At 42.5% G+C, this 26,462-nt stretch overlaps 1 protein-coding gene across 1 annotated transcript in view; it reads left to right on the top strand.

The window, feature by feature from the left end:
- Nucleotides 1-26,462, top strand: part of CPNE4 (copine 4) — a 421,313-nt gene that overhangs the window by 218,207 nt on the left and 176,644 nt on the right. The window contains exon 2 of the mRNA XM_065877050.1: nucleotides 3,429-3,608. Coding sequence (XP_065733122.1) covers nucleotides 3,429-3,608 — 180 coding nt within the window. The remainder of the gene's footprint in view (nucleotides 1-3,428; nucleotides 3,609-26,462) is intronic.

Below are 26,462 nucleotides of genomic sequence, written 5' to 3'. Positions count from 1 at the left end.
GGATAAAGAAGATGTGGTACATATATACAGTGGAATATTACCGTTGCCCCATGATTCTGATGCAACCAGCAGCACCAGTCAATGGCTGGTCCTTTGGAAACAACTGCCTTGACCTTGACACCTTTCAATGAGAAACACCAGCCGTTCTAGGCTCTATTGCTCAGGTTAAACCTGTCTTCAGTCTCCAGAAAAGAATGCATCTCCCATACAGACTGGGAATGCAGAACGTTTTGAAACATCTGCGAGTGTTACGAGCATTTCCCCATCACCATTCTCCTCCTAGTCCTGAGCATCCATACTCAAGGGTCTCAATGGCCCTGAGATTATCCTTGGAATTATCTATCTTGGTAATGCAAATGTTTGTTACTTAACTTCTTTCCAAGCCAATCCTCTCCCTCACAAAACAAAGTCATTCAGTGTTGCCTTGGATGGTCCACCTGAGGTGTGGTGTGATGTCTATGTGGGATGAGCATTTGAAAATCAAGAAGTGAGAAGAAAATCAGCAGGATTGATGCACATCAGCCATTTGCGCCCTTTGGGGTGGTTAAAGCAGAGAAACAAAGACTAGAGTTTCCATCTTCTGTCTTTTATCATCTAAACCTGGCTAGGACTCTGCTCCTCTAGACCTGAGGAAAGAACCGTTTCTGTTTCTTGAGAATCCACCTATAAGTTACTTCTTGGGGATTATTTCAAAATCTTCTACTAAAAGGCACCACATGAATATAATTAAATCTCTTATCATATGGCTTATGATGCTATGAATTTGGACCAAGTGTTGCAAAAATGCCTCTAGAAGTCAGGCGGGGGAATTCATTGAGGGTGAAGAGCTTGGAGAATGGAGAATGAATGCCCATCTGAATGGGGCAGCCCCCAATGGTTGCCATGTATGAATGTAGCCCCAGGTTGCCAGATAATCTGATTTTTTTCCAAAGGGAGGGCGATAGAAATAGTGTCTCTTTTCTGTTGGCAAATTAAGAGAAAACTACATTTAAGTAGGATGAATAAAACACCTCTAGGTCAGTATGAACTGCAGACTACCAGTTTGTGACCTCTGATTTTTACTATTACTCAAAAGCATAATCTCTTAATAAACTGAAAAAAACTATGCCAATACAGTAAATCCTTATACCCACACAGTTAACCAATAACATATGCAATCCTTCCCCACCAGAATGAACATTTTAAAGGATATAAAACTCAGCTCAAATAGAAGCTGAGTCTTCACTGGAAGAGTCAAATAACCATTGGTCTGTACAGTAGCTTGTTGTCAACTGCTAATCAGCAGTGGGTTGGGGTTTAGTTTTTCTGTCTCTTGCACAGGGACATAAAAGGACCATATTCTCCTCCTCACAACCTGGATCATTCATCCCGCCAGGAATAGCAGATGGTGTTCCTTACAGGGTAACCCTCTCTCACACAGGGCCCTGCATAGGAAGGGACAGGGACATGGACCAAGCCCTGAACTCAAGAGTGTATCCAATTTTCTTTGCTGGATAACATGTACACACATGATATGGTCAAAAATGGTTTCCCTCATTTTACTGAGAAATTTTCCTTGTACTCTAATGAAAGTGGGGTGATGTTTTTCACAGTTTGTGCTAATGAATGACTCTTGGGAAGTATCCAATAAACTGTCGACTGAAAAAAATTGCACAGCCTAAAAGTTGAGAATTATGTTTTATTCAGAGGACATTCTGAGCACTTCAAGCCTGGGAGACAGAATCTCAAATAACCCTGAGAGACTGCTCCCAAGAAGCAAGGTGGGGAGCCAGGATATATAGGAGTTTTTGCAACAAAGACCAGGTAGTGGGAACATCAAAAGATTATTCTTAATTAAAGAAAACCATATATCTCAAGTTAATGAAATTTAGTGCTTTTCTATTTATGGGAAGATGCAAGAGTCTGGGCTCACTGAAATCATTCCTTTGATATGCACCTCAGCTACCTGGGGCCTGTATCCTGCTTCTCTCCATCCTGAGTCCCCTCAGGGTGCCCCGTCAGGGTGGCTGCAGTGGCTGAGGGCTTGACAGCCGGCAGCCCATTTGTCTCCATCCTGAGTTCCCTCAGAGCTCACCATCAGGGTGGCTATAATGTGATGGCTTGGTGGCTGCAGCATCCTTTGTTTACTGATATGGCGGACAATATTTTTCATTCACAAAATGATGTATCTATTTAAAAGCTGACAGTTCATGTAGGCTGCAATTGACCTATAAAATATGAGTGATGGATATCTCCCATTGAGAGATACTGTAGGATCTTGGGTTATCTGTAACTTGGTCCTCTAAGGCTTCACAGAATATAAATGGTGTTGAGTATTTTTACTTGGGACAGACGTGGAAGAGAAGAACTTTAGTGGTGGGGGTACGAGCAGAAAGCAGATGGCATGCCCAGAGTTTCACTCAAAGAGCTAAACTCTTCACACAGGGACTCTTTGCATGTGCCTGGGCAGGCGTAAGGGAGCTGAAAAAGGATGGCGAGGCAGCAGCAGAAAGCCATTACCACCCCTCTGTCTGAGGGTCAGGACTGTGTCACCAGATCCTGGCGGCAGCTCCCTCTTGGATGGGAGTCCCTAGCAGACTTGTGTGTGTAGAGGGGCAGAGGCACTGCCCATGTCCTTCTGATCTCCTGCCAAGTCTCCCCTCTGGCTGCCTCCACCCAGAGCCCAGAGGTCAAGGGAGCCCAGGAAAGTCAGTCCATAAAAGTCAGCCTCCAGGGGCACAGAGTGTGGCAGAAAGTGAGAGAGAAATGGAGAGTTATTACCACAGAAGGCCTGGGAAATCTTCGCTCCTGGAACATTAGAGCACAAAGGCACTTTTCATCCTCTAATCCTCTAACCCTCACTGGTTGATGAGGAAACTGAGGCCCGGGGGGCTGAAATGACTGAGTCAACATGTGTAAACCCAACAAAAGGCACACTTGAGACCACAGGCAGTTATCTTCATATCCCTTCTCATGCCTTTCCCCTTCAATATGCTGCGATTCATGAACTATGACACTCATACTAGAGTAGTGTTGGCTAAAATGGGGCTTCTACATGGTCATTTGCCCGGACTGTGCCCCTCAGACTTCAGGAATAGAATACAGATTTCTTTTCTCCTGAACCCAAACGTGCCCTCAGACTCTTTCTCATCCTGAGGCTCCAGGCAGCCCCTAATAATCAATCCATCTTGTTGCCCTGTTACTTAACAATACAAGGTGCTCTAAACCCTTAAATACAAAGCTCAGATTATTCTATGATTTTCCTCCTTGAAACATGGCTTATTCTCTGAAGATGCATCCTTGAAGACATCCAAACTGCTCATCCTGTTGACTTGGTGGAGGGCATTGACAGTTTGGAAGGAGACAGAGCACTGTAAGATGAATCCTCATGAAGGATAATGATATGAAGCCCTGATACCTGATGGGTTTTCTCTTTCTCTCTTCTGCAGGTTGACAGAACAGAGGTGATTCGCACCTGCATCAACCCAGTGTATTCAAAACTGTTTACCGTGGACTTTTATTTTGAGGAGGTGCAGCGCCTGCGGTTTGAGGTCCATGACATCAGCAGCAACCACGATGAGCTGAAGGAGGCTGACTTCTTGGGTGGCATGGAGTGCACACTTGGCCAGGTGAGTCCATGGTGTCCTTCCTCCCTTTTTGCCTTCTGAGGGCCTTTCTCCCTCCTTTTGTCCTCTCTCCTCTCATTCAACCCTTGCTTTCTTTCTGCTGTTGATTTTATTTTCTTTAAACATGCAGCATTTCGTGATGTTCCATGCACTGCCATGTCCATTATATTCAACATTATACTTACATCTGGATGATGCTGCAAATATATTGTGTTACTTATCTTGCAAAGTTAATCATTTTTGCTTTCTGAATTCATTCATTCTGTCAGTCATTTATTTAACAACTATTTATGGAACACCTGCTTTGCTCCGGTTGAGTGTCTGCTATAGCCTTATCCTGATACATCATAACCTTCCATCTCCCAACTCAACTATGGGAACAGCCACACAGGGAGTATCCCCGAGTCGTGTGTATTCCAAGCCTCTGGTGCCAAAAATAGCCCAAGAGAGGGCTAAATAGGTATTTGATGAATGAATAAATGCTTTACTTAATCCTCACAACAATCATGGGAAATAAACATCATTATTATATCCATTTGTCAGTGAGAAATGAAGACTTAGAGAGGTAAGCGACTTGCCTGAGGTCCTGCACTAATGAGGGCAGAGTTACAACCAGGTGAGCCTCACTCCACACCCCATCATCTTGCCTTTATTACACCTTTCCTTTTTCCCTTCCCTTACTGCTGTACCCAGAACTTGAGTAGGTGCTGAGGAGAAATCTAAATGAAGAAATAGTCCCTGTGCCCAAGACTAATTGGAGAAGGCACAGTATATGCCCCTCAGATAGAGCCATTCATGATGCCCTCTAAGCCATCATGAGACAACATATCCTGGGCTCTGTACATAGGGTTGTGGGCCTGCAGGGAAGGGAGAGCTTTCTGCTGGGGAGAATCAGAGAAAGCATTGTGGGGCCAAACTTTGAAAAAATATGGTCCGGGGATTGAAGGAGAAGGAGGAGGGAAGTCTTTCAGGCAAGAAAACAACAAAAAGCATAGAGGTCAGAGTAACCATGCAGGGCTAAGGGGCGGGAGGACCAGCCAGTCTTAATCATGGTCAGATGCTAATTTACTAGGAAACGAGTGCAGCTTAAAATTCAGAGCCCCTCACTTGCGTGGACCCTTCCAAAGCTCCGTGTCACGTTTTTATTTGTAGTTTTGTACTTTTTTCATGAAGAAGGATTCCAAATTATATAAACCTCACAAAACCTGAATTAATCCCATGCAGAGGTAAGGGTCTTGTTTAGGGATTAGTAAGAAAGAGTCTGCCTGGCAGAGAGATGGCAAGCATGCATGTTTGTTTGCTATTTTCACCCTGCCTCATGCCACTTGTCACTAAAGGAAATTCCTCCCATGTGAGCACTGACAAAATAGACAAGCCCTCAGGTACCCTTTTCCGGCAAATATAGTGATTGATTTCATAAGACTGTTCCTTGCTCCTTCAGTAAAAGCCAAAAGCCTACTGTGGAAGTAGAGCTGAGGGGAGGCAGACAGAAAACCTGGGATGTTCTTCCTCACATATTATACGATGGTTATTGTATGTCTCTCTCATGGCTTTTGGAAAGATTCGAGAGCAGATAGTTCTAGAGTCTTGCCAGGTACAGTGTCCTATAAGTAGGCATTGAATGAATGAATGAACGAAAGAATAGTGGATTTGAGATGGAATTCAGCAATGTATAAATAAAATTAATAGGTGACTAAAATGGCAGTTTTATAGATATAAAGGAACCATTCTAAGATTCTCCCTTAGACAATGGGCATCCCTTCTATGTATAAAAGTTATAGTCTGTCCCAAGAAATAAATGTAGATCCATTAAGAGTCATGTAAATAAAATATCTTTTATCTAAAGCTTTCATAATTTTTTCTCTGTGAATGACTCTCAAACTTACATCTTTCATAAGGTTCATCTTCCCATATCCAGCCAGTCCTTGACCCTCTACTTTGTGCCAGGCAGTGTGCCAGGAGCCAACGATAGAGTGGGAGGCCAGAAGCATTGTCTTTGCCCTCAAGCAGCTCACAATCTAGTTGGGGATAAAGATGTAAAAAAATAATTAAACAAAACTAATTAAATCACAACCATTCTTAAGGAGAAATACAGAAGAGGAGAGCAAACAATGAGAGGATGGCCTCAGGTAGATAAGGGCTCAAACAAGGCTTCCAGAGAAAGTGACATTTCCACTGTAACTGGAAGGGAGCGTCAGCATGAGCAGGGAGAGGAAACACATTCTGAGCAGATGGGAACGCTGTGTACAGAGTCTCTGGATTCAGGAAAGAATTTGGCATATGGTATCTTCATTTGGACTTCCCAAGAAGCCGACTCTGAGATAGGAAGTCAAAGGAGGTGTAGGAAGCACCACGGTGGAGTGGAGAAGTGAGGCAGGAAGAGGAGGGCAGCCTGGGAGGGTGTGTTGTCCAGCCAGCTACTGGACATGGGTAGCTGGAATGTAACTGGGCTACGACATTCTGGAGGCCAGTGCAGAGCAAACACCACAGAGTGATCCCACCCTCGGGATGAGGGAACTGGAGCTTTTATACATGTGGGAGTGTATATACTCTCAACAGTCATTGAGGGCTGTTCCAGCATGGAAATAGTAATCCCCTAGTATTTTTGGCTTATTGCATGGGTGGGAAAGACCAGAAGAAGTTTTCAAGCAAAGAAACACAAGTGCTAGTGGTCAGAAGTCAGTGCTGTGCACTCAGGTCATAGGGCCTGTGGATAAGAGCAGGTCACTGAGAGCATCTGCTATATAGACTCTGGTTGTCCCCCACCCAGTAGCCAATCTCCTCCCTCTCCTCATTCTTTCAGCGGTCAGACCCTGATAATTTTCAGACCATTTTCCACCATTCAGCCATGTAGAAAATAGCTCTATCCTTAGCTCAAAAAGTGAATCCTGAGGAATCTCCACCAGTCATATGAATCCCATCCCCCTCTGCCAGACATTGGTTTAGGGGTGGGCTTGTGATCAGTTCTAACCAATAAGACATAAGAAATTTTCTTGGAAAGGTTTCCTAGCCTTAGAAAAAGAGACACACATGAAGATTCCTGGAACCACCACAGTTGTCTTGCAGGAGACTGTGGATGAGAGCAGCCCTTGGGGAGGTCAGAGCCAAGAGATATGGCAGGACAGTCCTGATACCCCATACCTGGAGCCCACCTACCTGTGGACTCCTCGTTAGGAGGGAGTAAGGTGTCCTGCCGTCAAAGCCCTTTGGGGTGAGGTTTCCCATTACTCAAGTATAAAGCATCAGGGTTGATATGGAGTAATGAGGAACTGAGAGATGGCTGGATGGCCTGGAGTGGAGGGAACAGAGAAACTGAGGGGTGCATTGGCATTATCGTCTTAATCTCTCAAGATGAGGAATATGTAGATGTGAGCACTGAGGGTGAATTACCAATAGTCCTCCTTAGTATATTTTGATGCTTTGGAAAGAATTTTCAAACTGATCATTTCACCTGGCTTTTTTTTTAATTTATTTTTTTGAAGTACAGTTGATTTATAATGTTGTGTTAATTTCTGCTGTACAGCAAAGTGACTCAGTTATACATATATACATTTTTTTCATATTCTTTTCCATTATAGTTTATCACAGGATATTGAATATAGTTCCCTGTGATATACAGTAGGACCTTGTTGTTTATCCATCTCACATATGCTAGTTTGCATCTGTTAATTTCAAACTCCCATTTCACTTGACTTTCCTGACAACACTGGGAGGACAGGTGTCATTATCCACATTTCATAGTAAAAAAAACTGAGAAACAGAAAGATTCAGTGCCTTGACAGAGCCAAGACAGAAGTCAAGAGTTCTTGATCTTTAATTCAGAGCTCTTTCTTCTGCCATTATTTAGGAAAAGATAATGTGGGGAGGCCCCCTGTTGTGAGAAATTTTTTTGACATTGTGGCTTAGGGAGGGAAAAAGACATGAGAAGCAAGTCAGCAATGCTTCCTGAGCCACACTACTTCACCCCCAGGTGACTTGCTGGCCTTACTGGGTATCCTGCATATACTTAGACAACCACCCTCTCATAGTATAGGCCATGTGACTGGTGCCATTGACCTTTCCCACACTTTGGAGAGCCACTCATTGGCTTAAATCAATCAGGATGTCTTAATTTTGTGACAACAGTGATTGATTCAAGGAAGGTATGTAACTAATCGGGTATAATGAGATGTAAATATATATTTGCTGGAGCCTTCTGGGAAAGAAAGGGTTAGGGCTGTGAGGTGGAAACGGATCCTGCAAGAGAAGAATGTGGAGCTACTGGGGAAAAAGAGAGAAATTGAGTGATGTTCTTTACACTCTAGATAGAGTCTTGTCTGAAGCCAGCCTGTCCTGGGAATTTCAGCCAATAGCTTCCCTTTGGACTTCCCTGGTGGTCCAGTGGTTAAGAATCTGTCTTGCAATATAGGGGATGCCAGTTTGATCCCTGGTCAGGGAACTAAGATCCCACATGCCTTGGGGCAACTAAGCCTGTGTGCCACAACTACTGAGCCTGCATGCCGCAACTAAGACATGACACAGCCAAAAATAAATAAATTAATTAATTTTAAAAAATAGCTTCCCTTTGCTGTTTAAACCGCTATAGGCTAATTCTTTTTTTTTTGCATTACGTCCGCCTCTCACTGCTGTGGCCTCTCCCGTTGTGGAGCACAGGCTCCAGACGCCCAGGCTCAGTGGCCATGGCTCACGGGACCAGCCACTCCGCGGCATGTGGGATCTTCCCGGACTGGGGCACGAACCCGTGTCCCCTGCATCGGCAGGCGGACTCTCAACCACTGTGCCACCAGGGAAGCCCTAGGCTAATTCTTTTTGCTACTTGTAACGTGAAGACTAACTGATTGAATCATACTCCATAGAACCCCTTTCCCAGACCATAGAGACTTCTTTAAATTCCAAGCTCCTGTAACCCATCTCCATTTCATTCATGCAGCTTATTCTACATTGCCTTGAGAAGTTCCTTTTTATCAGTTCATTAAAATAAATTCTCTCTATAATTAGCACCTATTTTTATATTTATCTGGTTCCCAGATTACAAGTTTCTGAAACCGGAGGCCACATTCAGCACTTCTTTGTGTCTAAGGCAACGTCATGTTTTATATATCACATGTGCTCAACTCAAATTTATTGATTAGTTAATTTTGAAAATTCCAGATCAGTTTGAACTTTTATTTTGACATGATAAGTTTCATTCTTTCATTTATTCGTTTTTTCAACAAGCATTTAGCAAGTGCTCCGGGTGCACCAAATACTGTGCTAGGGGGCTAGAGGCACAAAGATGAAAAAGAAAGGGTCCCTGCACCAGAAGAGCTTATAATTAGCTGAGAGACACAGACCAGTAAATAAATCATCAAAATGCATATTACTAAGTGCTATAATGAGTTGTGTTCCAAGGGCTATGGTGGAAAGACTTGCCTCTGCCTAAAGTTAAGCATTGAGGAGGTCTCATAAGAAAAGTGTCTCACTCTGGACCTGAATCTCAAAGAGTGGGTAGGGATTCACAAGCAGAGAAAAGAAATGACTCTCCAAGCAAAATGACTGGTACACACCAAGACACAGCAGCATGAGAACGCTAGAGAACTCTAAGTAACCCAGCATGGAGGGATGGGCAAGTGAGTTGGGAAAGGGATAAAAGAGACTAGGCAGGAGAGGGGGAGCTGACCATGTGCTTTTATGAGCCTTTCACTAAAGTTTGGAGAGCTCGGACTTGATGCACTGAAGGCCCTGAGGGGCTTTAACAAGGGCAGGGCCAAGGCTGGATGTGTGTATTAGAAAGATCACTTGGGCATTCCTGTAAATGGTGGATGGGTGAGGATGGTTGTGGAGGCAGGGAAACCAGTTAGGAGGCTGTTAAAATAATAGAAAACAGCTGAGGAGGGCAGTGGTGATGAAAGTTGAGAAGAGGAGATGCAGAGGGGAGTTTGTTCAAGAGCACAACCAGCAAGTCTTAGAGACTGGGTGTGGGATGAGAGGTCCACTGGCATCTGGCTTAGGTTACTGAAGGAGTGACTTGGCTGTCTTGAGGGTAATTGGACTGAGGTGTGGGATGGAGAGTAGGATGTAATGCTGATACCTTAAGCTCAGGATGTCTGGGAAGAGCACAGAGGAGATTGACGCTTGGTGGCTTGACCACATGGATCTGAAGATGACACAGATTCGGGAGCTGACTCCCTATAGATGGTAGTTGGTAGCAGGAAAGTGATGAGATCTTTCAAAGAGGCTGTTTTATTTTTACTTTTGGAAGAAAATTCATTGAACATGCCACGTATGAACAACTCATAAAGGGTATTTTTAAAAATCGTTGAGTATGTAAGAACATTTCATTATCTTAGGTGAAAGTGTGAACTTGATATATTGAAATCAAAATCCTTTACTATGTGTAGAATAACACACAGACAAATGCGGTTGTCATGAAAGCTCTGTGAAGGGGAGCAGACTTCTTCACTCCATAGTTTGACAAGTTGTGACCCTTTGGCGATGATGGAAGTTTTTCTTGTTTTTTTTCAAATTTTTCTCTACTATGATCAAGCAAAAAAAAAATCATTTTTCTTCTTCAGCATTTTCTAACCTCAGCAATGAAAGAAGATTCCTTTTCCTTGCACTGTTCAGTTGGGCAGGGGATGGTGGACGTGGGAGCTGTAGGAATGGCATGATTGGGTCTGAGGTGCTGTTTCATGATGTTACACCATGAAGCTGGGTGGACTAGGGTCATATCCCAGCTCAGCCGTGCTCAGGTGTATGTCCGGAGGCAAATTCCTGCAGCTACTTAAACCTCAGTCTCTTCATTTGAAAAATGGATAAAATAATGCTGCCCTCAAGAAATAGTGTGACGGGGGAGGAGCTTCAAGATGGCGCAAGAGTAAGACGCGGAGATCACCTTCTTCCCCACAAATACATAAGAAATACATCTACACGTGGAACAACTTCTACAGAACACCTATTGAACGCTGGCAGAAGAACTCAGACCTCCTAAAAGGCAAGAAACTAACCACATACCTGGGTAGGGAAAATGAAAAAAGAATAAACAGAGACAAAAGGATGGGGATGGGACCTGCACCAGTGGGAGGGAGCTGTGAAGGAAAGTTTTCCACACACTAGGAAGGGCCTTCGTGGGCAGAGACTGCGGGTGGCGGAGGCGGGGGGAGCTCCGGAGCCATGGAGGAGAGCAAAGCAACAGGGGTGCGGAGGGCAAAGCGGAGAGATTCCCGCACAGAGGATCGGTGCTGACCGGCACTCACCAGCTCGACAGGCTGGTCTGCTCACCCGCCGGGGTGGGCGGGGCTGGGAGCTAAGGCTCCGGCTTTGGTCAGATCGCAGGGAGAGGACTGGGGTTGGTGGCATGAACACAGCCTGAAGGGGTTAGTGCACCACAGCTAGCCGGGAGGGAGTCCGGGAAAATGTCTGGAGCTGCCGAAGAGACAAGAGACTTTTTCTTGCCTCTTTGTTTCCTGGTGCGCGAGGAGAGGGGATTAAGAGCTCCACTTAAAGGAGCTCCAGAGACGGGCGCGAGCCGCGGCAATCAGTGTGGACCCCAGAGATGGGCATGAGAAGCTAAGGCTGCTGCTGCCGCCACCAAGAAGCCTGTGTGCGAGCACAGGTCACTGTTCACACCTCCTCTACCGGGAGCCTGTGCAGCCAGCCACTGCCAGGGTCCCATGATCCAGGGACAACTTCCCCGGGAGAAAGAACGGCATGCCTCAGGCTGGTGCAAGGTCACGCCAGCCTCTGCCACCACAGGCTCGCCCCGCATCCGTAACCGTCCCTCCGCCCCAGCCTGAGTGAGCCAGAGCCACCGAATCAACTGCTCCTTTAACCCCGTCCTGTCTGAGCAAAGAACAGACGCCCTCAGGTGACCTATACGCAGAGTGAGTCCAAATCCAAAGCTGAACCCTGGGAGCTGTACGAAGAAAAAAGAGAAAGGGAAATTTCTCCCAGCAGCCTCCAGAGCAGCAGATTAAATCTCCACAATCAACTTTATGTACCCTGCATCTGTGGAATACATGAATAGACAACGAATCATCCCAAATTGAGGAGGTGGACTTTGAGAGCAACATTTATGATTTTTTCCCCTTTTCCTCTTTTTGTGAGTGTGTATGCATATGCTTCTGTGTGTGATTTTGTCTGTATAACTTTGCTTTTACCATTTGCCCTAGGGTTCTGCCTCTCCATTTTTTTATTACTTAAAAAATATTTTTTCTTAATAATTATCTTTTATTTTAATAACTTTATTTTATTTTACTTTATTTTATCTTCTCTCTTTCTTTCTTTATTTTCTCCCTTTTATTATGAGCCGTGTGGAGGACACACTCTTGGTGCTCCAGCCGGGTGTCAGGATGGTGCCACTGAGGTGGGAGAGCCAAGTTCAGGACACTGGTCCACAAGAGACCTCCCAGCTCCACATAATATCAAACGGAGAAAATCTCCCAGAGATCTCCATCTCAACACCAAGACCCAGCTCCACTAAACGACCAGGTAGCTACAGTGCAGGACACCCTATGCCAAACAACTAGTAAGACAGGAACATAACCCCATCCATTAGCACAGAGGCTGCCTAAAATCATAATAAGGCCACAGACACCTCAAAACACACCACCAGACGTGGACCTGCCCACGGGAAAGACAAGATCCAGCCTCATCCACCAGAACACCGGGACTAGTCCCCTCCACCAGGAAGCCTACACAATCCACTGAACCAACCTTAGCCATTCGGGACAGACACCAAAAACAATGGAAACTATGAAGCTGCAGTCTGCAAAAAGGAGACCCAAAACAGGAGACGCTTAACAGTAAGTTAAGCAAAATGAGAAGACAGAGAAACACACAGCAGATGAAGGAGCAAGATAAAAACTCACCAGACCTAAAAAATGAGGAGGAAATAGGCAATCTACCAGAAAAAGAATTCAGAATAATGATAGTAAAGGTGATCAAAAACTTGGAAATAGAATGGAGAAAATACAAGAAACATTTAACAAGGACCTAGAAGAACTAAAGAGCAAACAAACAGTGATGAACAACACAATAAATGAAATTTAAAATTCTCTCGAAGGGATCAATAGCAGACTAACTGAAGCAGAAGAAAGGAAAGTAACCTGGAAGATACAATAGTGGAAATAACTACTGCAGAGCAGAATAAAGAAAAAAGAATGTAAAGAATTGAGGACAGTCTCAGAGACCCCTGGGACAACATTAAACGCACCAACATTCGAATTATAAGGGTCCCAGAAGAAGAAGAGAAAAACAGAGAATATTTGAAAAGATTATATTTGAAAACTTCCCTAATATGTGAAAGGAAATGGTAAATCAAGTCCAGGAAGCATAGAGAGTCCCATACAGGATAAATCCAAGGAGAAACACATGGAGACACATATTAATCAACCTATAAAAAATTAAATACAAAGAACAAATATTAAAAGCAGCAAGGGAAAAACAAGTAACACATAAGGGAATCCCCATAAGGTTAACAGCTGATCTTTCAGCAGAAACTCTGCAAGCAGAAGGGAGTGGCAGGACATATTTAAAGTGATGAAGGAGAAAAACCTACAACCAAGATTACTCTACCCAGCAAGGATCTCATTCAGATTTCACAGAGAAATTAAAAGCTTTAGAGACAAGCAAAAGCTAAGAGAATTCAGCACCACCAAACCAGCTTTGCAACAAATTCTAAAGGAACTTCTATAGGCAGGAAACGAAAGAGAAGGAAAAGACCTACAATAACAAACCCCAAACAATTAAGACAATGGTATTAGGAACATACATATCGATAATTACCTTAAATGTAAATGGATTAAATGCTCCAACCAAAAGACATAGACTGGCTGAATGGATACAAAAACAAGACCCATATATATGCTGTCTACAAGAGACCCACTTCAGACCTAGCGACACATACAGACTGAAAGTGAGGGGATAGAAAAAGATATTCCATGGAAATCAAAAGAAAACTGGAGTAGCAATTCTCATATCAGACAAAATAGACATTAGAACAAAGACTATTACAAGAGACAAAGAAGGACACTACATAATGATCAAGGGATCAATCCAAGAAGAAGATATAACAATTGTAAATATTTATGCACCCAACATAGGAGCATCTCAATACATAAGGCAAATACTAACAGCCATAAAAGGGGAAATCGACAGTAACACAATCATAGTAGGTGACTAAACACCCCGCTTTCACCAATGGACAGGTCATCCAAAATGAAAATAAATAAGGAAACACAAGCTTTAAATGATACATTAAACAAGATGGACTTAATTGCTATGTATAGGACATTCCATCTGAAAACAACAGAATACACATTCTTCTGAAGTGCTCATGGAACATTCTCCAGGATAGATCATATCTCGGGTCACAAATCAAACCTTGGTAAATTTAAGAATATTGAAATTGTATCAAGTATCTTTTCTAACCACAACTCTATGAGACTACATATTAATTACAGGAAAAAATCTGTAGGAAATACAAACACATTGAGGCTAAACAACACAGTACTTAATAACCAAGAGATGACTGAAGAAATCAAAGAGGAAGTCAAAAAATACCTAGAAACAAATGACAATGAAAACACAATGACCCAAAACCTATGGGATGCAGCAAAAGCAGTTCTAAGAGGGAAGTTTATAGCAGTACAATCCTACCTCAAGAAACAAGAGGGGCTTCCCTGGTGGTGCAGTGGCTAAGAATTTGCCTGCCAATGCAAGGGACCCGGTTCTGGCCCTGGTCCAGGAAGATCCCACATGCCGCAGAGCGGCTAGGCCCATGAGCTACAACTACTGAGCCTGCGCATCTAGAGCCTGTGATCCACAATGGGAGAGGCTGTGATAGTGAGAAGCCCGTGCACTGCAATGAAGACTGGACCCCCATTCGCACAACTGGAGAAAGCCGTCACACAGAATCAAAGACCCAACACAGCCAAAAATAAATTTATTAAAAAAAAAAAGAAGCAAGAAACATCTCAAATAAACAACCTAATCTTACACCTAGAGCAACTAGAGAAAGAAGAACAAAGAAAAACCCAAAGTTAGCAGAAGGAAAGAAATCATAAAGATCAGATCAGAAATAAATGAAAAAGAAATGAAGGAAACAATAGCAAAGATCAATAAAACTTAAAGCTGGTTCTTGAGAAGATAAACAAAATTGATAAACCATTAGCCAGACTTATCAAGAAATAAAAGTAGAAGACTCAAATAAATAGAATTAGAAATGAAAAAGGAAAAGTAACAAGTGATACTGCAGATATACAAAGGATCATGAGAGATTACTACAAGCAATTCTATGCCAATAAAATGGACAACCAGGAAGAAATGGACAAAACCTTAGAAATGCACAACCTTCCAAGACAGATCCAAGAAGAAACAGAAAAAGTGACCAGACCAATCACAAGCACTGACATTGGAACTGTGATTAAAAATCTTCCAACAAACAAAAGCCCAGGATCAGAGGCCTTCACAGGCGAATTCTATCAAACATTTAGAGAAGAGCTAACACCTATCTTTCTCAAACTCTTCCAAAACAGAGCAGAGGGAGGAACACTCCCTAACTCATTCTACAAGGCCACCATCACTCTGATACCAAAACCAGACAAAGATGTCACAAAGAAAGAAAATTACAGGCCAATATCACTCATGAACATAGATGCAAAAATCCTCAACAAAACAGTAGCAAACAGAATCCAATAGCACATTAAAGGGATCATGCACTATGATCAAGTGGGGTTTATCCCAGGAATGCAAGGATTCTTCAGCATACACAAATCAATCAACGTGATACACCATATTAACAAATTGAAGGAGAAAAACCATATGATCCTCTCAGTAGATGCAGAGAAAGCTTTTGACAAAATTCAACTCCCACTTATGATAAAAACCCTCCAAAACGTAGGCATAGATGGAACTTTCCTTAACATAATAAAGGCCATATATGACAAACCCACAGCCAACATCATCCTCAATGGTGAAAAACTGAAAGCATTTCCACTAAGATCAGGAACAAGACAAGATTGCCCATTCTAACCACTATTATTCAACATAGTTTTGCAAGTTTTAGCCACAGCAATCAGAGAAGAAAAAGAAAGAAAAGGAATCCAAATTGGAAAAGAAGAAGTAAAGCTGTCACTGTTTGCAGATGACATGATACTATACATAGAGAATCCTGAAGATGCTACCAGAAAACTACTAGAGTTAATCAATGAATTTGATATAGTACCAGGATAGAAAATTAATGCACGGAAATCTCTTGCATTCCTATAAACTAATGATGAAAAATCTGAAAGTGAAAGTAAGAAAACACTCCCATTTACCATTGCAACTAAAAGAATAAAATACCTAGGAATAAAGCTACCTAAGGAGACAAAGGACCTGTATGCAGAAAATTATAAGACACTGATGAAAGAAATTAAAGATGATGCAAATAGATGAAGAGATATACCATGTTCTGGATTGGAAGAATCAACATTGTGAAAATGACTCTACTACCCAAAGCAATCTATAGATTCAATGCAATCCCTATCAAACTACCACTGGCATTTTTCACAGAACTAGAAAAAAAATTCACAATTTGTATGGAAACACAAAAGATCCCAAATAGCCAAAGCAATCTTGAGAATGAAAAACGGAGCTGGAGGAATCAGGCTCTCTGACTTCAGATTATACTACAAAGCTACAGTAATCAAGACAGTGTGGTACTAGCACAAACACAGAAATATAGATCAATGGAACAGGATGGAAAGTCCAGAGATAAACCCATGCACATATGGTCACCTTATCTTTGATAAAGGAGGCAAGAATATACAGTGGAGAAAAGACAGCCTCCTCAATAAGTGGTGCTGAGAAAACTGGAAAGCTACATGTAGAAGAATGAATTTAGATCACTCCCTAACACCACACACAAAAGTAATCTCAAAATGGATTAATGACCTAAATGTAAGGCCAGACACCATCAAACTGTTAGAGGAAAACATAGGCAGAGCACTCTATGACATAAATCACAGCAAGATCCTTTTTGACCCACCTCCTAGAGAAACTGAAATAAAAACAAAAATAAACAAATGGGACCTAATGAAACTTCAAAGCTTTTGCACAGCAAAGGAAACCATAAACAAGGCCAAAAGACAACCCTCAGAATGGGAGAAAATATTTGCAAATGAAGCCACTGAGAAAGGATTCATCTCCAAATCATACATGCCACACATGCAGCTCAATATCATAAAAACAAACAACCCAATCCAAAAATGGGCAGAACAACTATATAGACATTCCTCCAAAGAAGGTATACAGATTGCCAACAAACACATGAAAGAATGCTCAACATCATTAATCATTAGAGAAATGAAAATCAAAACTACAATGAGATATCATCTCACACTGGTCAGAATGGCCGTCATCAAAAAATCTACAAACAATAAATGCTCGAGTGGGTGTGGAGAAAAGGCAACCCTTTTGCACTGTTGGTGAGAATGTAAGTTGATACAGCCACTATGGAGAACAGTATGGATGTTCCTTAAAAAACTAAAAATAGAACTACCATACAACCCAGCAATCCCACTATTTGGCATATACCCTGAGAAAACCATAATTCAGAAAGAGTCATGTACCAAAATATTCACTGCAGCTCTATTTACCATAGCCAGGACATGGAAGCAACCTAAGTGTCCATCAACAGATGAATGGATAAAGAAGATGTGGCACATATATTCAATGGCATATTAGCCATAAAAAGGAACAAAATTGAGTTATTTGTAGTGAGGTGGATGGACCTGGAGACTGTCATACAGAGCGAAGTAAGTCAGAAAGTGAAAATCAATTACCGTATGCTAACGCAAACATATGGAATCTAAAAAAGAAGAAGAAAAAAAAATTGATCAGAAGAACCCAGGGGCAAGACGGGAATAAAGATGCAGACCTACTAGGGAATGGGCTTGAGGATACTGGGAGGGGGAAGGGTAAGCTGTGACAAAATGAGAGAGTGGCATGGACATATATACACTACTAAACGTAAAATAGAAAGCTAGTGGGAAGCAGCTGCATAGCACAGGGAGATTAGCTCGGTGTGGCCAACTAGAGAGGTAGGATAGGGACGGTGGGAGGGAGGGAGATGCAAGAGGGAAGAGATATGGGGACATGTGTATAACTGATTCACTTTGTTATAAAGCAGAAACTAACACACCATTGTAAAGCAATTATACTCCAATAAAGATGTTTGTTAAAAAAAAAATAGTGTGAAGAATAAAAAAAATCAAGTGAGAAAATACTTACAAGGTGCTTAGCAGGTCCCTGGCACAGAAAGAGCACTCAGGGTCTAGAACCTGTTATTAAAGAGATACCACTACAGACACTTGTAGGGACCAACATTGTTTCAGAAGTGAATGTGGAAGGAAAATGGGTGAAAACCTTATGATAGAACCCATGTCCCGGGCAATTAGTATAACTGAACTTATAATTTTGCCTTAGGTTTGTTGCATGCTTTATACAGTCAAAGATTCAGTTTGTGTATAATATTTACTCTTATGGGGCAATTTTTAGTAAAAATAGTTTCAAGTAAGATCTCTGAAATAATTTGGGACAGATGTTCCAATTCTTATCTTCCACAACTGAAGCCCAAAGGGAAATATAAAATGACTTCCCAAAACCCATCCTGAAAGTCACACATTCAGAGCCTCTCTCCTCAAGGCTGTCTACAGGTACTTGCTCTACCTGTCTGAGTTTGTCACATTCTCATTCTGCCATGTGAACCAGCAGGACTCATGGCCTTTTGGAAGGGAAAATAGCAGCCCTCAGCATGCTAGAAACTGGCATTGCCCATGACGTTGGGTACCAGCACAGCAAGTGACTTACCACTGAGCGGTGATGCCAGATGAAGGTTCACATCCTCCAAGAGCACTCAAGGCAAAACTGTGTGTTCTCAGCAGATGGATGAGGGGGACGAATCACAGAGATTCAGGGTGCTCAGAAAGCTGTGTTAGCCTTTTCGGTGACTGTGGAGACCATCCTTGGGTTTCTGTTGGCTGAAAGAAGGCCAGGAACTAAACCCCGTTCCTGCTGCACCCAACAGAGGGCATGCCAGGGAGAAATGCGACCCCTTACTATCTCGAACAGCAAGCAGACCTTCTTTAATGTGATGCCGTCATTTTCTGTCACTGCTTATTAACTCATTCATTCATCCCCATATTTTTCTACTCCATCATGCACCAATCCAGTGGACAGTGAGTCCGAAATAATAAAAATAATAAATATAGCAGCTACTTTTCTCTAGCCACTTTTATTTACCAGCCACTGGGCTGGGCACTCACTAGACATCAACTCATTTAATCAGCACAGCATCCCTGCAAGCTAAGCACTACCATTATCTCTACTTCCTTTTGAGAATACTGAGACTGAATAAGGCTAGGTAGCTTCCTCAAGGTCACATAGCTGGTGAGGGGTTGAGCTGGATCTTGAGTACAGAGCTCTTTGGCTCCTAAGCCTCTCATGCTCTTTTCCTTTTGCTCTAATAGTTTATCACTAACTAGTGTAAATTATGATGTAGCAGCTATTAATGCAAATCTGGGTTGGAGTTTACCTTGCTAGTTTGTGTTTTTTTAAGTTTTTCTTGTACAAAGCTGATAGAGGCAACATAGGAATTCTCTTGGGGAAAAAAATAGCTTTGGTTATCTCTCCTCAAGGTTTGCACACTGAATTCACTTTAAATATAACACAGCTTCTTAAATAGTGTGTTAACCTCCCAAAACAAGAACCTTACAAATTCACCATCCAAAAGGTGTTCCCTCCTGGTCTTTTCACCCTAAACCATGCTGCATAAACCCATTATCCAAATTCATGGTTGCCCTGGGTTTCATCATTGCTTTTCCTGCAGGCATTTTCTCTCCTCCGTGGCTTGGAGGACTGTTACACTGTGTGAAGTCCTCTCCTCTCTGTCATGTGGCTGCTCTTCAGTGTATTTCTTCCCCCAAAGGTCAGAAGATACCTGTTATAACCAAGAACCTCCTGCTTCCTGTCATCATAAGTGATCAGGGAAATCCTTAACACCTCAAAGGATTTCAAGGCTCTCTGGGGGACTCTGACTCTCATTCATGAGAGAAGAATCATGTGCCATCTTCCCACAGAGCAGAGGTTCTCAAACTTGAACTTAACAAAGCCAGGTGGAGGCTTATTAAAACATGTAGTACAGACCCCACCCCCAGAGTTTCTGATTCAGAAGATTTAGTGAGAACACAGATAATTTGCCTTTCTGAGTTCCCAGGTGATGGAGATGCTGCTGGCCACACTTTGAGAACCACTGTCAGACCACTGTCACAGAGTCTTGGGGGAGGAATGCCAATGACTCTTGGACAGTGTATCACTAGTTTTAATAACAAAAGGACAAATATTTGGGATAATTATCTAGAGAAACTAAGGAGGACAACAAAAACATCTGGAGAGCAGGGAAAAAAATTGCTTCATAAAGTTTACAGTCCCACAAAGGACCATGCACATGGCTTTGAGTTTATATTCTCGGTGAGCATCTTGACTTCCAAAGTTTGTTTCTCCTCTCCACTCAATATAGTTGAATGGACCTATTACCTAGACTGTTGGTTCTTCTCCTGACACAGGTGAATGTTAGCATTAGATAAGCCACAGTGACCCCTGAAAGGATGGCTGACCACAAGCTTTCAGTGACCTACGTGCATTTGGTCTCAGGCTGGGATGGACCCAATCAGTGGGGACTGGGGCTTTGATGGTGCAAAGGGTGCTATCCAAACTCAATATAAAGCCCACAGTGAGATTCCCAAGGTTGGTTTTTTGTTGCATAACATCAGTATCCTCATGGCATAAAATTGATGGCCCAGGGGAGTCAAATTTACACATTATAGCAGGCAACTCATTTTCCTTCTGCTGCTCACATGAAAAGCTTTCCCTAACTTTGCAGAATTACTGCAGGCAGAAGCCACATGAGTAATGAATGGTGTCATCAATAAATGTCATCATCTCAGCTGCCATGGACAGGCCGAGAAATCCTGGGAAGCAGTCCTGCTTCCATGTTGACTATTCTGCTCATAGGCAGGTTGGATTCACACAGGGCAATTGTGGGTGAGCACACCTCAACTCTCAAAAGAGAAGAAAATTAGTTATTGCCTTTTTCTTTGCTATCTTTGTCCAGCAAATAATCTTCTTGCATTTGGGTACTAGGGAAACCCCTCTACTTCCTCTAGAGTCTCCTTTTGTACCTTTAAATCTCCTCTATGGTGTCCTAGACTGGCATCAAGAGCCCTGGAGCCTGGATCTGCCACCAAGTCCCTGTGGGATCTTGGTGATGTAGTGACCTCATCTGTAGAGGGAAGGTTTTGTATTGATTAATCTCCAAGTTCCTTCCAATTCTAATAGTTAATGATTCTCACTCATCTCTTTCCTTCCCCTTGTCTCTGAAAGTAAAGCATCCCTCCCTGCATCCTCATCCCTTTTCATGATGTTCTCTGCCCACCTCCCCTCAACTCCCCCACCCCACCCCTTCTCTTCTCATCCAGGACTGAGCCTGCCAGTCATAGATGTCATTCAGCCATAGATTGTACCTCCCGACTGAGGTGCCCCCTGGGAAAGCAGCTCCTCGTGTCTACTTAATTTCAAAGATAGTTTTCAAAAGATATATTTAGTGGCAATTAAAATGGGCCTGTGTTTACAGGCCCTGTTCCACATACATTCACAGGAATATGGTACCTCTCCTAGCTCCATATGTGTACAAGGGAGGAGGGCAAGTGACCTGAAACTGGGTGAGAATTTGCAAGGACTGACATGTTACTACTGAAAAGCAGCTCTAGGTGTTTGACCTGGTCAACTCTTTAATGCAGGCTGGTGCAGGCACTCAGCCTCAGCCTACCCGGCCAGGGCACCCTGGACCTGTCTACCCATATGGAGAGACACATGTGCCAGCTGGGTTTGAAGGCAGCTACTGGTACCTCTACCAGATCTACCACTTTTGCTTGTTGACAGCCAGCCTTCATTCCAATCACTCTTCCACCCAACAAAGAACTACTGGCTGTAAAAACCCACCCTAATCCTGTCTTCTTGGGGTTAACACAGGCTTTCTCCACCATCTGGTCCTGGCCTATTCCCAGCCTCATCTGGTTATACCTGCTCAATTATCAGCATTCTGAGTGCCTTAAACAAAAATGTCCTAGGCTTGTCTCAGCCCTTAAGCATGAGACACTACAACACTGTGAACCAAATCCTCAATATGTCAAATGGCCAATTTGCTGAAGTCAAATGATCAGAAAGTCAATTCACCAAATAATATAGTAGTCCCAAATTAATTCTCTACCAAATATTTTTATTTACCAAAAATATTTTTAAAATATATTTTGTTTTACTGCCATTATTTTAAAACCTGAGAAGATTACTGCATTTTTTTAGCTTGGCAACTTATGAAATTTAGTTACCAATTACCATACAATTTTCTGAACATCACATGTAGCCATCAGAAACTAACCTCTTCTTGGTCTTCTCTCCCAAAGGTGGGGAAAAAATATTACTAGCGCTTCAAGTACTCATTTCTTAGTAGACCAAAGGACTAGGAGGAAATATTTTTAAATGACAAGAGTGAAGACATGTAGAGTGTGGGGTTATGGGTGATTTTTCGTGTCACCTCCATGTTTTTCTATATTTTCTGAAAGGAATATATATCACCTCTATAATCAGGAAAAAGTTACTATGAATGTTAGTAAAAACATCATAATTTTTTTAAAAAAATCAGGCCTGTATCCTGACTTAGAAGAACTCGTATTCACATGGAAGAATATGATACCTAGTATTGTACAGATCTTAAACTTTTGAAGAACTTTAAAACATGTAAAGATGTCTAATTTGGGGAATTAGTGAGAAATGATTTTGAGTGAGGTATCTGCTGTGGCTGTGCTTTCTTTATATATATATATCTATATATAGATATGTAGATATATACAGATATATATTTTTTATTGAAGTATAGTTGGTTTACAATGTTGTGTTAACTTCAGGTATATAGCACGATTCAGTGTATACACACACACACACACTCACACACACATATATAATCTTTTTCACATTCTTTTCCCTTATAAGTTATTATAAAATATTGAGTATAGTGCCCTGTGCTATGCATAGGTCCTTGCTGGTTATCTATTTTATATATAGTAGTGTGTATATGTTAATCCCAATCTCCTAATTTATCCTTCCTGCACCCCTTTCCCCTCTGGTAACCATACGTTTGTTTTCTATGTCTGAGGGTCTATTTCTGTTTTTTATATATTTATTTATTTATTTATTTAATTTATTTTTATTTTTGGCTTTGTTGGGTCTTCATTGCTGCCCGCGGGCTTTCTCTAGTTACAGTGGGCGGGAGCTACTCTTTGTTGTGGTGCATGGGCTTCTCATCGTAGTGGCTTCTCTTCTTGTGGAGCACAGGCTCTAGATGCGCGGGCTTCACTAGTTGTGGCTCGTGGGCTCTAGAGCACAGGCTCAATAGTTGTGGCACACGGACTTAGTTGCTTCGTGGCATGTGGGATCTTCCCAGACCAGGGCTCGAACCTGTGTCCCCTGCATTGGCAGGTGGATTCTTAACCACTGCGCCACCAGGGAAGCCCTCTATTTCTGTTTTGCAAATAAGTTCATTTGTACCATTTTTTATTTAGATTTCACATATAAGCAATATCATATGATATTTGTCTTTCTCTGGTTTACTTCACTTAGTATGATAATCTTTAGGTCCATCCATGTTGCTGCAAATGGCATTATTTCATTTTTTCTTACAGCTGAGTAGTATTCCATTTGTATATATGTACCACATCTTCTTTATCCATCCATCTCTCAATGGACATTTAGGTTGCTTCCATGTCTTGGCTATTGTAAATAGTGCTGCTATGAACATTTAGGTGCATGTATCTTTTCAAATTAGAGTTTTCTCCAGATATATACCCAGGAGTGTGATTGCAGGATCATATGGTAATTCTATTTTTAGGGCACCTCCATACAGTTCTCCATAGTGACTGCACCAATTTACATTCCCACCAACAGTGTAAGAGGGTTCCTTTTTCTCCACACCCTCTCCAGCATTTATTATTTGTGAACTTTTTGATGATGAGGCTGTGCTTTCTGTTAGGTTTTTGAGAAAGAACTTTGCAGATGCTGCAGGTAAAGCCTTGATTCCCACCTCACTGCCCACAGGGAGGAAGTTTTCCTTGGGTAATCCGATTCTGATCCTTTGTTATACTGTTTTGATTACAGAAGATACCCTGGAGAGCTTGGAGCACTAATAACGAATAAGTTAAGGAAGCTTCCCTGGAACTGCAAAGAGGTTCTGACATTCCCCCAAAGTCCAGAATCTCCAGTTCAAGCCTAATTTGAGAAAGAGAATATTTTTATTTTGAATTAAACTAATGAAGTTTAAAAGGAGAAAAAACAATAACTGCTTGGGTTACAAAATCATTCCCGAGTCTTGGTTTCAGATTCAAGGGCAAAATGAGGCCGAGTGTGAATTCATTAACTTTGTTTTGGATGGAAGGTGAGCCTTTGAGGCTCCTCTGTCCACCTGGGCAGGTCGGGCAAGGCCCAGAGTGAGCTGATTATAGTGCTCACCCACTCTTCCCTGGTGTCTGCCCACCAGGGGGCTGAGGTCAGCACACACTCCCAATGCAGTTATCAGCAACAAAGGAATGGAAATCCTCCAGACCTCTCTCCCCACAATAAGACTCGAACCAGGAAAACTAATATTACAGTGAACTTGGAGACAGGGTTCCAGTGGAATATGAAAAGCTTGAAATGGAGAGGAAGACAAAAGTCCAGCTGAGTTCAGCCAGCACAGTGCAGGAGTCAGCTTTCAGTGCTCCCGGCCTCTGCTTAAATACTTCCAAGGAGGGGGAATTCATCTTTGCGTGTGAGGTACCCTCATAAAGATACCGTAACCTAGACTCCATTTGCCCCAGTTCACACATGTTGTCATGGTTTAATTAACACTGTTCCCTTTCATTTTCAAGTGTCCCAATTAGGACAATATTTTTTATAGTCCCTTCATGATAATAAATCATTTTCATAGCTGACATTTACCAAGTGCTGATCATATGCCAGACATTTGTGAGCTTGGTGCTATCAATGTCATCATCACAATTATCATCATCATCAACACCAGACCAAGATCCACACCTCCTAAGTGGCAGAGCCAAGATGCAACAACAGGCATTTGGATTCAGAGTCAGAGCACTAAGCTCTTCCTCCCTCACCCCCAGGCTGCACTATCTCTGGGATTCTGTTTCATATACCTAATAAGAAAAAGATCCATATCCCTTTACAAATCTCCCCCTACTGACTTTCTTATAAGTGCTCAGTTGAAGGGAGGAGACTGATATTTGGGGACCTTGTTGTATCCCAGGTACTGAGTTACCTGAGGCCAGTATCACCCCCACTTCTACAACCCTTTGCAGATTGGAAAAATTGGAGAGTAATTCTCCCTAAGTGCTATCACTGTAAACTGCTCAATGAGGTCAAGAAGGAAGTGACCTTTTCCACACGTTGATAAATTGACTCCTGTATCTTTCTCCCAGCTCAGGAAGACCTGTGACAGCCATCTGCAAATAGACACCTCATTTGTGAGTATTTATCTGCAATACTCCTGGACCACAGAGTCTGAACAGCTTACAGTATTCAGGCCTCACCCTTCCATGGGCACGGACCTATTGCTTATGTACCAGTTAAGGATAACAATCAGATAAAAGTAACTGACATGTACTCATTCATTTATTCATTCATTCAGTGAATAAACACATCAATGCCAACAATGATAATAAAAAGCTAATATACATTTATTCACTCATTCAAATAAATATGTATGTACTCATTCATTTATTGAGCACTTACTGTAAGCCAGACACTCTTCTAGACCCTGGGGCGTCAGCTGTGAAAAAAGGGGACAAAGCCCTGTTATCATGGAGCTTACCTGTTCCTACATAAAATAATGACAGTGATAGTCCTGTGAAGGAAAATCCCAATGGGGTAAGGGATAGAGAGTGATGGGAAGGGGGTAGGTGCTCATTTAGATAGGAGTGTCTGGGAGGCCCTTTCTGAGCAGAGACCAGAAAAAAGTGTGGGCATGGGCCATGCAGAGAAATCCAGGAAAGCAGTCTAGGCAGAGGGCAGAGTGACTGCTCTTATATACTGCCAGACCTTATGCTGAAAACTGCACCAAACATCTCATTTCATTCTCACAGAACCCCTGAGGGGAAAGTACCATATTTCCACATTTCCTGCTAAGCACCTGAACCTTGAAGTGACTTGCTTAAGTGCAAGCCATTTTCAAGTCGGGGAGTTAAACCCAGGCCTCCCGACTCCCAGATGATATCCCCACTGCAGCTCCTGGGCACTTCTGTGCCTTGGCCTGTGGGTAACAAGCACCAGCACTTTCAACACTAGATTTAGAGGACAACTAGGAAATGACCTCTATAAAGCCTGCCTCACCCATCCTATTCTGCATGTGGTTCTGACATTTTGTAACATTATTTTTGATTACAGAAGAGACCTGAGAGGGCTTGGAGTGCTAATAATCAATAAGTTAAGAACCCTCATGGGCCCATGAGGATGGGAAGTTTAAATCTCTGTGTCCCAGAGTTCACTAATCAAGCCACAGGCAAGCAGGGATCCTTGATCTGGGCCCAGGCCTGGAGTAAGTGGGATAGGAAGGAGCACACCACAATCGGGTGAGTGGGTTCTAAGACAGTACAGGTGCAGAACAAGACAACAGCCCCAGTGGAAATGGGACCACTCAGCTGATATTGGGCTCTGACAACTGCTGGAGGTCTTTGACCCCCAGACCCTCCCTCTGCTCTGCTGGAGGACCACGAGGCCCACATCCCAACATTGACA

The sequence above is a fragment of the Phocoena phocoena genome, chromosome 4 (assembly GCF_963924675.1).
Source record: "Phocoena phocoena chromosome 4, mPhoPho1.1, whole genome shotgun sequence".
Taxonomy (NCBI): Eukaryota; Metazoa; Chordata; class Mammalia; order Artiodactyla; family Phocoenidae; genus Phocoena; species Phocoena phocoena.
The sequence above is the reverse complement of the archived record's forward strand: the minus strand, read 5'-3'. Positions and strand labels throughout refer to the sequence as shown.